General features: G+C 39.2%; 1 protein-coding gene across 1 annotated transcript in view; it reads right to left on the bottom strand.

Moving 5' to 3' along the window:
- Positions 1–202: 202 nt before the first annotated feature.
- Positions 203–14,879, bottom strand: part of UBE3D (ubiquitin protein ligase E3D) — an 82,028-nt gene continuing 67,351 nt past the window's right edge. The window contains exon 10 of the mRNA XM_050314441.1: positions 203–2,483. Within this exon, the coding sequence (XP_050170398.1) occupies positions 2,463–2,483 (21 nt within the window). The 3' untranslated portion in view covers positions 203–2,462. The remainder of the gene's footprint in view (positions 2,484–14,879) is intronic.

Here is a 14,879-nt window from a genome sequence, read left to right as displayed (position 1 = left end):
CAGCTAAGCAACCATCCAGCTGCTCATGCACCCCTCATTCCTCCACCAGCACGACAGGGCAGAGAACAGGAAGAAAAAAGCAAGAAATCCTGTGGGTTGAAAGAGAGTTTAATATGTTAGAGAAAAAAAAACAAACAACCAATCAAACAAAAATGAAACGAAGTGACGCAAAGGCAGTAACTAACTCATCACCTCCCACAAGCAGAAGGATGCTCAGCTATTCTCTGAGCAACCAACACCTTGGAAGACACCCCTCTCCTCCCCTTTCTTTCACTAACCCCAGTTTCTCTGCTATGCTTGATGCTGTATGGTACAGAATATCTCTCTGGCCAGTTCAGGTCAGCTGTCCCTGCTAACTTCTTGCCCAGCTTCAGCCAGTTTACTGGGAGTAGGTGGGCATAGGGGGTAGATGAGAAAAAGTTCAGCTGTAGTCAAAACACTGGTGTGCTACCAGCACTGCTGGAGCCACAAATCCATACCACAGCACCATACATGCTGCTATGAGGAATGTTAACTACACCCCAGGCAAACCCTGATCACCAATGTATAGGGTAAAAAAAGTAAAAGCTTTAAACATACATATAGAGGACAAGCTGCCAAGAAATTTCATGTTTTACGTGTACACACTGGGCTTGGCACTCTCTCAGGATTTCCTTCCTGAGCCTGCTGCAGCACTGCCATTGTAGGAACATAATGGGAGCCATTAACTCCTACAGGTGAGAGACTGACCAGGCTGGATTGGGCTGATTGGTCTTTCACCTCTGGAAAGGCACTGTCCCAAAAAAATACTTGCCATGGAATGTCTGCACTCATTATTCTGGAACCATGCACCTTACCAGAGGCAGATTAATTATTTATGGCCATAACACCAAATGAGGCAGGACACGACAGAGATTGAACCTCAAAAGCACAAATATTCCCTAACCTAAGATTGCCCCATATATGCAAAACAATAAAAGGGATCATTTAAAGAGGTTTAAAAAGATTTTAAAGTTGGAGTACTTCAGTGTGATAGTGAATGACTTCCCTCTTCAAATTGCTCAGTCATACTCTGGGAAGCTGAAACTGTCACAGAAATTAGGTAGAACAAACAGTAAACTAATTTAGAAAAAAAATATTTTATTCATAAAATGACTAAACATTGGTGCATAGACAAAATATCTTGAAGCTAGATAACTTAGTCACTGAATACAACATTCAGAATAATTTTGTTCATCCTTTAATACTGAAAACTAATATAATAACAGAAAAAAATATATCCAGACCAGGAGGCCTCAGCTACCTGTCTTTGGATGTGTAAAACCCAGGTGTCCCCCACTTTGTAGGGTCACTTCTTACATCAGGATCATTCAATATGTAAAGGGAGTGTTAATTTTCCTTGAAATTCAGAAATTTTCAAACTCATCTAACAAGAATATTCCTTCTAGAATTCATTTTCCCAAAATATTGCTGTTTTCCAAAAAGGTCCAAAGGGTCTGTGATATCTGGGATAAGAGAGATGGTTGATACTAAAGGACCACCTCCTTCTAGCTCAAGAGCAGTCCATCCCAACAAGCAGGAATTGAGGCAAAAATTCCAGAAGACTTCTTTTCTGATCTTTGGCCCATGAACGTAGGCCATCCTGTTCCCCTGGACAAAGGAAGGCAAAACTTGCTGTCAACTAAGTAAATAATTCATTCCAAAACCAAAAATGACAACAGCTTCTGTGTCCCATGTAAATATGCTATCACTCCCATGGAAGGCAGCTGAGCACCCACAACAGAGAACAACAGTTTAGAGCAGCTGTATTGACTTTCTACAAGTATCTTTCACCTCCAGCAGTTTCTGCAGGGTCAGCCATCACACACTTGGCTCTTTGTTGAAGGAATGATTATTCCCAGTAACCAAAACATTATCAGTTTTAAAAAAAACTTACATATGGTGTAGAAATACAGAAACTGCCTTCCCTCACAAGCAGAAAGGTACACTTCAATGTGGAAACAATATGGGTGAGAAACATACAAGTTTTACAAAAACTAGATTTTATCTTTTAAAGCTGGACCTCTAACTTCGCCAAAACAGAGAAGGTAAGGAACTTACATTAGTGTCCATGACATTAAGTATTTTAAAATATTTACTACAGTTGTGAACTTTCCAAAGGACATATACATTGCTATCAAACACTGATAAGGGTAGAGAATTTCCTTTTGGCAATGAAGACATCATAACAGTTATCCCAGCTGGATGTCAGAGGAGTCACAGGTTAGTCACTCTTAGAATGACATCTAAGAATGTACTGGACGCAGAAGTCAACTCCATCTTTGGTTTTGAAACACATTCAGATATGAAGAATACACAGCACACATCCATGTTCTTTTGGATTGCCAGTGTATATTTTCTAGAATTCACACCATTGGAAGTTATCTGTACACATTCCTGCTGAAAATAAATTTGACAATAGTTTTCAACTGTATCTGTATTCTTCACATCTTCAAAAAGGCGACCTATAAAAGGAAGCAAAAACAATAGTCTGATTAGTCTTTACAATGCAGGTAAAACAAAGATGTTTCTTTGTATTACCAGAAATTATATATTACAATAATATTTTTACTTAATAACATGCTAATGCAATGAGAAAACAGAGGTTGTATTTGAGAGCAGTGTTACTTTCTCACCTCTTTTCAATCTAGTAGGTCTCCTAAAAATTCCCAAGCTTTCTTTTTGCTCAAGTACTGCAAGTGTTGTTGAACTACATATCAAAACGTTTTCTCCCCCAGAATAAAAAAGCACAAGATATTCATCTCATTTGTCTTAAAAGGCTATTTGATAGTATTTTGAAAGTAACTTAGATTAAATCTTTGACACATTCCCTGTTCTGTCTGAATATTGTTTGAACAGTGCTGTCACTACAAGTCAATCCTGATTCCAAAGTCACAATGAAAAGTCTCAAGTCATAAAGAAAAAATGCATTACATTTTAAAATGACCAGGAACCAAAATCCTACTCTAGGAGAGAAGACAAATACTTGTATACAATCAGAAGACAGCAAATGAGGTACCTCTTCTCTTTAGTGGACTAAGTCAACTGTGTAACAGCTATTTAGAGGGAAGGTGATCTATCAAATACAGAGACCTATAGGATTTCTGCTGTCCCAGCTCATTTGTTCTTTGCCACATGCATGCAGCAGTTTCTCCGGTATGGCTTTGGTTTTGTTTAGCTTTCTTCAGGACCTGCAGGATACTAACTCAGAAAGTTAAGCTAGCTGACTGGAAACACAACCACACATCCAGATTCTTATCTGTCAAGGAGATTGCTTCACATATTTTTTTGCTGATCACAAAGACAGAAAAACAGATGGACAGGTTCCATCACAGAAGGGCACAAAAGAAAAAAAAAAGAAAGAAAGAAAGAAAAAAGTCTACCAGGTTACAAAACCATCTTCTGAAAAAATATAACCTGTTTCTCCTACCCCATGAAAAACAGACTAAAAAAATAATTCTGACATAAACACTTCCCTTTGTTCTCTCCAAGACCTTTCAACAGTCACTTAAGTGAAGATTCAAATTACCATCAATTACCACTTCGTGTTTTCAGAGCTGACCCTCAATCACCACTCTACTTAATACTGTGATTAAAGAACACAAGAAACATGATCATCCAGAAGGAATTGAATAAAATCATAGAATATCTCTGAGTGGAGTGTTCAGAAGAAAGGGTAAAACAGAGTTAAAACATTTATTTTGAATCCTATGTCCAAAGTATGTTTTAGAGAGTGAAAAAAATGAAGCAATTTTTAACGTATCTAAGAGGCTTCTCAGAGACTCAGCCATACAAAGGGCTCATGTCTAAATAACATGTCCACAAGGCATAAATGGGACATGAGAATAACAATTCTTGGTTAAGAATAGAAAAAAAACGCCCATGCAATCTCAATTCCTGAACACTCTTTTGCTACTCCAATATTAACAGCAATAACCTATTAGAAAGCTGCGATGCTGCTACATGGAATGGTTTGGACAGATAACAAAACTGAGATCCCTTAAAGCTTCAACTTTTCCAAACAATTCTTTTCTTCTTCCAAACTGGCACTAAAATTCACCCGAATTTTCATATCTTAGATTAAATATAAAGAAGAAATTCTTTATTGTGAGGGTGGCGAGATACAGGCACAGGTTGCCCAGAGAAGCTGTGGATGCTCCATCTCTGGAAGTGTTCAAGACCAGGTTGGATGTGGCTTTGAGCAACCCCATCTGGTGGAAGGTGTCCCTGCCCACGTCAAGGGAGTTGGAACTGTTTGATCTTTAAGGTCCCTTCCAACCCAAACCATTCTGTGATCTTATGATTCATGTGGAATATAGAGTTTCAGAAACATCTATAGGCAGAGCTGGCCAGCAAACAGGTGGCTGGCCAGGGTGAAAGTCTGCCTGCTTTCCCATCAAAACCTCATCTCACTGACACATTCCCACCGAGTGTTTTCATTCAGCTCCATCAGTATTTCCCAACAGTAAGCTGCAACATCAAAAACATTTCTGTCAGCTCAGCTAAGGGGTGTTGTAAAAGCTAGGGACTACTCATCATGTAGGGAACTTTACCTACTATGCCAAAGACCCCCACCATCAAAGACCACAAAATGAATGGATAATCAATATGCTTGTCACCTTTCTTATGATATAGTTGCCTCAGATGAATAGAGTCAGACTCATAATTAATAGCAAATGTAAAATTTTACCTATGTGGAAGAATCATACAGGCTAGGGACAAAATCCTGGCACCAGTGAAGTAAAAAATAAACTCACTTTGACTTTAACAAGGTACGAGATTTGTCCTTGCATTGCAAGGAAGAAAAAGAAAGATCAAGATAAACAATAACCATCTCAAAATTCAAAATTTTAAGCAGATTTTCTACCTGAGATTGCAGACACCTTTGCTACACAGGTTTGAGGTACCATTAGAATGAATATATTTGTTTAACTTGACTGCTTGCTATATTGTATAATGCATGAAACACAGTTTTTCTCTCCGGTAAGAGGATTATTTGCAACATAATGTTTCCCTGAACTGCCAAGTTCTCCTACTGCCCAATAAGTTGAAAAATAACGAAAAGAATCATTTATTACTGTCTGTATTTATATTTGCTACCAATGTGAATGAAAAGAGCACATTAGACCACTTTTTCAGTTGGCATAACCAACAAAAAAAAAACCAAAAACACAATCCCACATGTAAATTATATGCTGCTTAATAAACCTCTGCAACCCATGAAAATACCTGAGAGAAAAAACAACTGAAATTAAACCACTTCTGAAGTTTCACCTAATAGAAAGTTCAATATGAAGCATATAAAATATTTCTTTATTATAATGTTACTGTAGATGCAGTTGCATCTCTAAACAGCAATAAAATGTATCTTCTACATAATAAATCAATAGGTTGGGAAAGTGGGAATAAGTGGTTTTCCCCCAGTTCTCCATCTTTCAGAATACTTTCTGTGCAAGACAGACAACTACTGACCTCTTCCACCTCTGGTAGCAATGATTTCAGCAAAGTCTGCGAATCCAGTATTCAGCGCTACTAGTGCACTTTGAAAGAAAAATAATGTGCCAAACAGTTAACTCATCTACAAACTAAGGTTTATCACTAAATTCAGAAAAAAAGTCAATTCTCTAATCAGTTTTTTTATTGACCTTACCTCGGCACATTGTCCCCTTCTTAAAGCATTCAGGGTAGCTAGTTAAGAATTATTTATGAGCTCTACGATCCATACTTTTATGACAGGAGAAATTGTTTTTTCATTTCCTCTCAATTATTTCTGAAGATTTTAATCTTACTTTATCACGGAGTATCAAGTGCATCTCAGCCCTCTACCCCATTAGTTTCCCACAGAGCCAGAAGCTGCTAAGACCTCTGGATAATGAACAAACATAAACTCCACATTTTCAAGCATTTTTAGAGATAACAATACAGAGGGAGCACCAGAGCACCAGACATATGAATGACATATCTTACAAAATCATTTATTTGGGAAACAATAAAGCAGTAGAAACTTTGTTAAAACCTCTCGGAGTCAGGACAAGCTACAAAATCCATGTTGTGCTGTTCAGTTTTAGAAGCTGTGCTCTCTTAGCTTTTCCAGGAAAACCATGGAATCACAGAATGGCTAGGGTTGGAAGAGACCTTAAAGATTATCTCGCTCCAACCGTCTAGCTCTCGCTGTCATGGGCAGGAAACCTTCCACTCGACCAAGTTGCTCAAAGCCCCTTTCAGCCTAATCTTGAACACTTCCAGGGATGAGGCATCCACAGCTTCTCTGGGCAGTGAATGGGTAAGCACGAAATGTCTAACTGTTAAGCATACCCCAGAGTACATCAGAGTACCATAGGAATGGTACTGAGGATTGAGAAAAGCATCCTGACAGAGAGTGTACTTAAGCAATCAAACTTCTCAACAGGTTGTCCAGACGAGTTGTGCAATCCTCATCTGTCTTTTGCATATTTCAAACTCAAATGCAAACAGCCCGGGGCATCGGGCTCCGGCTGACTCTGCCTGAGCAGTGTGGTTGGATGGGAGAGTCTCCAAAGTTGTCTTCCAGCTTCAGCCATTCTGAGACTGTGACATTTTTGTATTTATACACACAGAGTGAAACAACAGTGCTGTGCTGGTGAAAACTCTTTTAATATAAGCTACAAAACCAGAGGCTGGTAATAGTCTTTCCTCAATAGGAAGAAGGTAGCCGTGGGGTTACAGGTTTCTGTCTTTGTGAAACCTTCTAATAATACTTTGTTTTATCAAGTGTTGATTTAGACATAAGGAAACTTTTTTTGGTGAAGATGGTGAGACATTGGCACAGGTTGCTCAAAGATGGAACGCCCCATCACTGGAAGTGTTCAAGTCAGGTTGGATGGGGCTCTGGGCAACCTGGTCTAGTGAAATATGTCCAAACACAGAAGAGTAAAAGGTGAAAGAAAACAGCTGTAATTTCAGACAATATTTTAAAAACTATGAAGACCTAATGAACTTAGGAGATAAAAGAAGGTGGTTCCACATGGCAGAAGTTGGTGGAAAAAAATCTACCCAAGTGGTAACACTGGGTGAGCAGGTAGAGCAGATGACTGTTGTAAGAGAAGTAGGAGTATGATAGAGGCAGCTAAACAACGTGCTTTAAAGAAATGCAATCTGCAAATTCAGTGTGTGCCATGTCTTGTGGATCTGATTGCCCAGGAACACAGCACTAAGAGAAAATTTTCTCAGCTAAACAAAGGAAAAGTAGTTCAATCATTGAATCAGCTGCAAGAACCAGAAAAGAAGCCAGATTCTTACTTCCACAAAACAGGAAATAACTCATATGCCAGAAGTTGCATTCCCATGTTGTAACACAAGCTTTTAAAGTGTTCCTAAGTTTTTATTCTCTTTAAAGGAGAGCAAGTGAATGGTGCATAAAAATCCCTGTGTGTGTCTCTTGAAGACAAAGCATGTCTCTCCTAAGTGCTAAACAAAAGTAAGTAGAAGATAGAGAATGTCTCTTCAGTTTTAGAGAGGGAATTGTACTTCTGTTTACTCCTGGAATAACTATAAAGGAAAAAAGTGGGTTGAAAGTAGTTATGTATGCTTCGGTTTCAGCAGAAGAAAATGAACCTATTAAATCTATGAATGCAATACGACTGCTCTGGTTTCTCTTTTTTATTGCACAACAAAGAATAAACTCCACCACCAGGCTCAAAAGTGGAGCTTAAATGTACAAAAGACATTTTACTGTTATCTTCTTTGAACATTAGACTAATTTTTAAACACTACTACACACAGTTCATAATTTACACATACATTGTGTTTTACAAGAACACAACTTACATGGCTATCTCAAATTACATCTACTGCAACACACAATCTGTACATAAACAGATACCCCCTGCTTTAATCCTGCACATGTGCTAGTGTGAAATCAGGAGTGATGGAATGACTGCAGAGAAAATACTGATTGCACAGCAGTAAGGCTACAGCCCACAATCAACATCAAATGCTGTATCTATTTCCACTCAAGGTTGACAGGTAACCAAGCAATACCATGCCATCCATGTCCATAGGAAGAGAATAACCTGCCCAAAAAGGCATGGACAGCTATGGGCAGACCTCTGCTCCTAGACCCAGTCATGCTGGATGACATTACTCTCAAAGGCCCATGGTGTCCCTGTGCTGCAAGTTACCATACCTCTCTCCCCACAAAACATCATTTCAAGCTTTCTAACTAGTGGCTGATGAAATCAGACTGATACACTAAACTCTAGTCTGCACTAACTGAATTGATTGACCCTGGAAACCAGAAAGGGAAGACTTGCACAAACAACTCAGCTGGTAGACCACATAGGAGAGAGTAATCTCTGGAGGAAAAGAGAGTGAAAAGCTGAGAATAGTGGGTTTTTTCCACATATACGGCTGGATTTGGAAGATAACATATACTCAAAACCTCAGGCCAGTCTAATTCACATAGAGATTTGTATTGCCACAAAAGTTATGGCTAGTGTTATGGTTTAAGCCTTAATAATTATAGCTAGTACACTGCTTGGGTGCTTGCACATTATAGTGCAATCAAGATACCTGGAAAAAAGAAACAGAGAAAGTGATATAAACATATTTGTGTGAATATAACTGATCCTACATATCCCCTATCTCCATATTTAATAATGCACTGATACCATAACAGGAAGAATGTGCATAAACAGACAGAGGCAGCCATAACCCTGCCTGACACATTTCTCATGCCTGTAACATAAAGATAGACCAGTGAGTGGGAGGAATTAAAGCATCTGCATCATGTGTAGGTCCCACCTCTAGAAATACTGGATTTCTGATAAACTCTTCTCAAAGTTTGGTGTTGCCACAGCTGCTGAAAAGGGATGGAGGAGTCAGAGGAATAAGGTCTTCCCTAAGGTGCAACAGTGCTCCTCCCTTCCTGCACCCCCACCAGAAGGAGACTCTTACCATTACCCTATGGATTAGCAACTATTGGCAATGCCTGATTATAAACAGCCACATTAAATCTTAAAAGTTCACCTGCCTACCCTTACAGTACAGTTTATATATTTATTCTCACCCAACAATCTGGGATCAAGTTTGCTGATGCACAAATAACCTGTTCCAGAAATACATTTTGGCACCAGTGTGAATGAATGGACACAAAGCAGATGGCATTAGATGAGGAGAGACGTGAGAGAACATTAACTGCTATATTTACACTTGCTCCCACTGAATCCACAGACCCATAAAAAAGCAGCTGTCTTTTCCAGACTTGAATGTTACCAAGCTGTTGCATATTACCCCTAGATCTCTGGGGCTGCTTTTGGGGAAAGCAAAGGCATTTTTAGAGGAAATTGGAGACGAAGGCAGCGTATTCACTACTAGAAGAATGAGCAGAGCCAGAGACAGAATCACAGAATTATTAAGGTTGGAAAAGAACTCCAAGATCATTGAATCCATCAATTATCTGACAGGTTAGTATTTACTCACCCTAAGAGAGCCTCCTGGTAGTCTGCAAAATCCCTGGCTATATTACAATGGCAAAGTTGTTCTCTGTTATGCTGATGTTTAATTCTTTTTTTTTTCTGTACTCCAGGCTCTTGGGATAATAGCTGTCCCTTAAGTCACTGGGTGCCTGTTTCCCCTATGGCACAGAGATCACGTAAGTAGACTTGGCTGCTCTAAAATCCTCTCCACAGTCAATCAATGGCAGCCACTTACCACAACATGTCAAAAATAATTGGATTAGGTTCTCTCAGATAGGGAAAGTTTCCTAAGATGCTTTAAATGCCATGCAGTGAGAAGCCTGGATTTGAGTATGCAACAGAACATGAAAAAGTGTTTTAGGTAATTACCCTTCCTTGGCATTTTTGGACTAAGTAAACCAAGGAACCATCAGCCTGTGTTCATAGCAACAGAACTTCATACCACTAGGCTGGTAAGCCTTAAATAGTTTATTACGGAAAAAAATATTTCAAACAGAAATGTGTCTGAAGGCTAATGTCATCCTGGCCTGTATCAGGAATAGTGTGGTCAGTAGGACTAGGGAAGTGATCATCCTTCTGTACTCGGCACTGGTGAGGCTACACCTCAAGTGCTGTGTCCAGTTCTGGGCCTCACTACCAGAAAGACATTGAGGTGCTGGAGCATGTCCAGAGAAGGGTAATAAAGCTGGTGAAGGGTCTAAAGCACATGTGCTATGAGGAGCAGCTGAGGGAGCTGGGGGTGTTTAGCCTGGAGAAGAGGAGGCTCAGGGGTGACCTCATTGCTCTTTACAGCTACCTGGAAAGGAAGTTGTAGCCAGGTGGGGGTCAGTCTCTTCTCCCAGGCAAGCAGTGAAAGGACAAGAGGACATAGTCTTAAGCTGCACCAGGGGAGGTTTAGGTTGGACATTAGGAGGAATTTCTTCAAAGAAAAGTTGATAAGATACTGGAATAGGCTGCCCAGGGAGGTGTCTGGAGGCACCCTCCCTGAAGGTATTAAAGGAAAGACGCCAGTGGTCAGTGCCATGGTCTAGTTGACAGGGTGGTGTTCAGTCACAGGTTGGACTCTATGATCTCAGAGGTCTTTTCCAATCCAATTAATTGTGTGATTCTGTGAATACAAGTCCCTTGAAAAGGTCATTAAAACAATACTACAATACTGCAGATTGACTGAAAGATATATTTGACATGCTGAATTTCAAATATTTAATCAAATAGGAAACTAATGTCTAGGATCAGTATAAAAGCCTTCATGACTATCCCTAGTGTGCTTGAATTTCAGTGGAGACAGAAACTAAAATGCATCCAGAATATCTTCTCAGCCAAACATAGCAGCACTGTGCTGTACAGAACTATGTGGTGATGGCAATAATGAAATCAACAGAAGCACATGTTGTGGAACTGTGTTATACTGACAAGCAAAACCCCTGCAAATTCCACTGAGGAATAAAGGCATGTGGAATGGTAACTTTGCAATGTAGCCCACTAATCACTTCAGGGCTCAGATTTGGGTGTGGAGGAGAGGACATTTATTGAAGGACTCTTACCTCACTCACAGGAGGTCAAGGTCATTCTTTACCATATAATCAGCATGGAATTTCACATCTCAAAGACAAGTTGCTTCAAACATCTTTAAGGTGTTGGAGGAGATATATTTTTGGTCAGCGCTACACTACCAAAGAAGTAGAGGAACACAGGTGGCAAAGAAAGCTGGGGAGAACCTGGTTTCAGCACCTATCATCTGAACAGTTAAATTCCCCAGTACTACTGGCAAAAGGCTGGGGAGAGGCAAGTCCTCTACTGTACAATGTGAAAAGCATTGTCGACTTGTCAGCTTCCCAATCTTCAATGTGGAAGAAACTGATTAGAACATCACTCTAATAAATTACTTTCTTCTTCTATCCAAGCTGGAGAAAATAAGAAATATATCCAACATGACCAAGCAAAAGGAGAATTAGATTCCTTTCATTCAATTGGTAGTAGAATGAATTGCAAACAAGGCAAGGATGTATTTTTTTAAATATGATTTCTCAATCTGGTAACGTCACTTCAGGATTTATGAAATAAACCCGTCTATAAATCAGAATTCATTCTTTCAACTAATCCTTCCCAAAAGTATTAGCTTCTCATAAGAATGAAGTTAGTTTTGAAATGTGAAAGAGATAAACAGGAAAAAGCAAGAGATTCCCCCAAAGACCCCACATGTGTACTGCAAACTATCTTTTTGCTAACGTAACAGTTGCATGCTGAAGCTTGCCAAAGCTTTAGAGGGAAAACCATAAGCAGCTTGCAAAAACAGTAGAATATAAATCTCTGCATGTTTTTATTTTATATGAAGACCACCATTTTTTTAAAATTTTAGATCAAGTAGTTCTTTGTGTGAAAAAAAAAGTAAAAGGTTTTTTTGGGTTGGTTTTCTTTCAGGATAAGACGGTTATTAATCTTTTGTTTCTTTACATCTAGAAGTATCAGAACTTCATGGCTTTATTTTGTTTTCTGCCAAGCCTTCCTCATTAGCCTGTACTATTTTTATTTCCACTGCAGATGTTACTTCTTATGGTTCCCATCGTTAGGACAAGCACAGAAATAGGAGTATTATCCACCTTTGTTAGTCCTACATACATTTTCTCTCTTGAATGTAAACCATAATGGGGGATGCAACCTGGTATTAATGTTGCATTGCAATTACTGATACAAAGCAAACCAGGCTACAAACTCCATGGAATTCAGGGTTGTCTTAGTCAACACCAGATGATGTTTGGGTTTTACTGTAGTAATTACCATGCCAAACTTCAAACTAAACAGGCAATTGGAGCAGCACATATGTTGCTGCATCAAGTGGTTCAAGTGGTTTTAAACTGCTGTAGAAAAGACATTTCTTTAAGCACATACATGCATGGGCATTCAGGAAACACACAATAAGCTAAAACTAAACAAGGTTCTGAAAGCTGCTTTGTCAATTTACAGCATGCTAGAGCTGTATTCTAAAGCTAGAGACATGAGAAGAAATTAATGCTTGGCAGCCCAAATAGGATGCAGCTTCTAAAAACTTCCCAGCCTTGCCGAAAGGTGTGGCACAAGGCTGAATTAGAGAAGGGTGAGTCTGCCACCCTTTCAAAGACCCACACTCCAGTGGGCCATTTCACACCCACACACACTCCTACTGTCACAGCCGGATTTGCTCCAGGCTGATTTCCTGGAAGTCCAAGCTTTCATTGTGTTTTTGCAGTCCTCGTACCACCAGATTACTCTGCACTCTTGGGAATCTGTTTCAACTGACCAGCATCAATAATACTGTTGTGTCTTTCCCAGGAAAAGAAATATGACACACTGCTACTGCTGTGGCATTCAGCAACCACACCTCTTATAGTATTTCAGTAACAAAGAATAAAAGAATGAAAAAAGCCCTGAACAAGGGCACTGTGCATAGTCTGGTGTCTTAAAAAAGAAAGGGACGGGAGGGGATGCATCACCAAGGGTCTAAACAGAGAAATTTTCTTGACCATGAAGCAAGTGAATTGTACCTAATTCCAGAGGGAATAAATAAGGTCAGCTAAGTGGCAACAAAATCTCTCCCTAACAGTGAATCATCTGTCTCAAAAGTAAACTTACAAAGAATAGCGCATGTCAGGTGTGAGATCAGAGCAAAGATTTATGTCTTTTATTAGATGTTGGTTTATCCAGATGTGGAATGTTCTGGTCATTTGCTTGGCTCTTGCTCTCAGTTAGATGCTCTTTGGTGCTATTCTCTGCAACATAATTTATGAAGAATCCTATCTCACCAAAATACCCTGTTACAGTATTTCAATCATATTACAGCTTAAGAGAGGGAAGTGCTAACTTAAGTGAAAGAGAAGCACTGGTCTTACTCTTTATTACACAGTAACACACTTAGATGGATTCTAAGATGGCAAATGTCTGCTTTCCTCTCCTTCTCTTGTCTCTTTAGCCATGAAGTACTATAGGACACTTTAAAACAGAAAGGTGATTTTCAAGTGCTGCATCATCCAAAATAGAAAAATGAATAATATAGTCTTCTATTACCAGCTTAGTTTTCCAGCTCAAATGATCCCTTCACCATAAACTAACATCTTCTCTATTATTCCCTATTACTGAACCATTCACCACAGTAACTATAATCTTCTTTCTCCTATTTTTAACCACTACCCCTAACATTTTCTTCTCACTTCAATCAACCCTTTACCCTTAAACCCACACAATATCCCTTCTATCAGGATTTATCGCCAGCCTGTACTATGTCGCGTATACTACAGTAGGAGATAAAGTCATCATGCAGTCTTTCTCACAGTTTCTCCAGAAAAAGCAATATTACTAAGAATAGTTATATGTTTCCCAGTTGAAGCAGTAGATAAAACTTGCAAGCCAGAATCCCCTTCAGAGCCTGGCTGAAGATGACAGTTTCTTGCTTGTGTTTCTTGTTTTTTCTCTCCCCCTCCAATTCCTCTGCCCTTTTATAGGAAAAATATAGCAGGTTAAGATTATTTCAATTTTAGAAGCAATACGGTGGAAAGCTAAAGAGAATAAAGAATTGAACTGGAAACATAAGAAAAAAAGGAGGAGAACACAGTATATCTTGCTAAAACCTGAAGGTTTTAGTGCATGCATTTGCACTAAATAAACCAGATGTAATTGGTGTGATGCATTAAGAAGGTTGTCACATAAGCATCAACTGAAGAAAGTATTTGGGTTTCCCTCACACCCTCCATAACTCTCAGTGTAATAGCAATACAGTTACCTGCAGGATTCAGCACTGGCAAGACACTAGAGACATTAGCTATTAATGTTGTAGGTCAATGCATCTTTGAATTTTAATTAAATGAAAATCAGTCTTTTTCTCTTTTTCCAAATTTAGGTACCTGTTCAGAGTCTGTTTGAGGCCAGTCGTAAGACAACCTTCTCATCTCTTACACCAAAATGCTATATAAAACCCCAAAAGATAGGCAAAACTGACACGAGAAATTAATAGAGCAGCACCAGAGGTCACCTGCTCTGTCTTCAAACTGACTGTCAGGAAAAGCTATATTAAAACTACTGTGGTAAGGTGCTTTACAAACAAAGAGGCTGTGAAGAAACAAGTCAACCACTTCTGGTTAATACTCTACTTGCTGGAGGGAGAAATTGAAGTTTAATTTTGCTTTTGTTTTCAGACTGCTCGATTTATATATAAAAAACCCCTACCAAATCCTGAAAGCTAAGAAATGGTCTATCATCTTTATTTCCTGCAATGTTTATAGTTGGTTATGTCACAGAAACCAGTACACAGGTGTAAACTGGGTTTGTAAGAGTCCCCCTTAGCAAATGGTACACGAGCAGAGCACACTGTAATATGTAATGCTGGGATATCTTGTCATGTATGCAATACTGTCACAGTGTAAGACACGGCCATCT

Source organism: Myiozetetes cayanensis, unplaced genomic scaffold (assembly GCF_022539395.1).
Source record: "Myiozetetes cayanensis isolate MyiCay16 unplaced genomic scaffold, myiCay2020 scf2-11, whole genome shotgun sequence".
NCBI lineage: Eukaryota > Metazoa > Chordata > Aves > Passeriformes > Tyrannidae > Myiozetetes > Myiozetetes cayanensis.
Note: the sequence above shows the minus strand (reverse complement) of the source record. Positions and strands in the feature narration are given on the sequence as shown.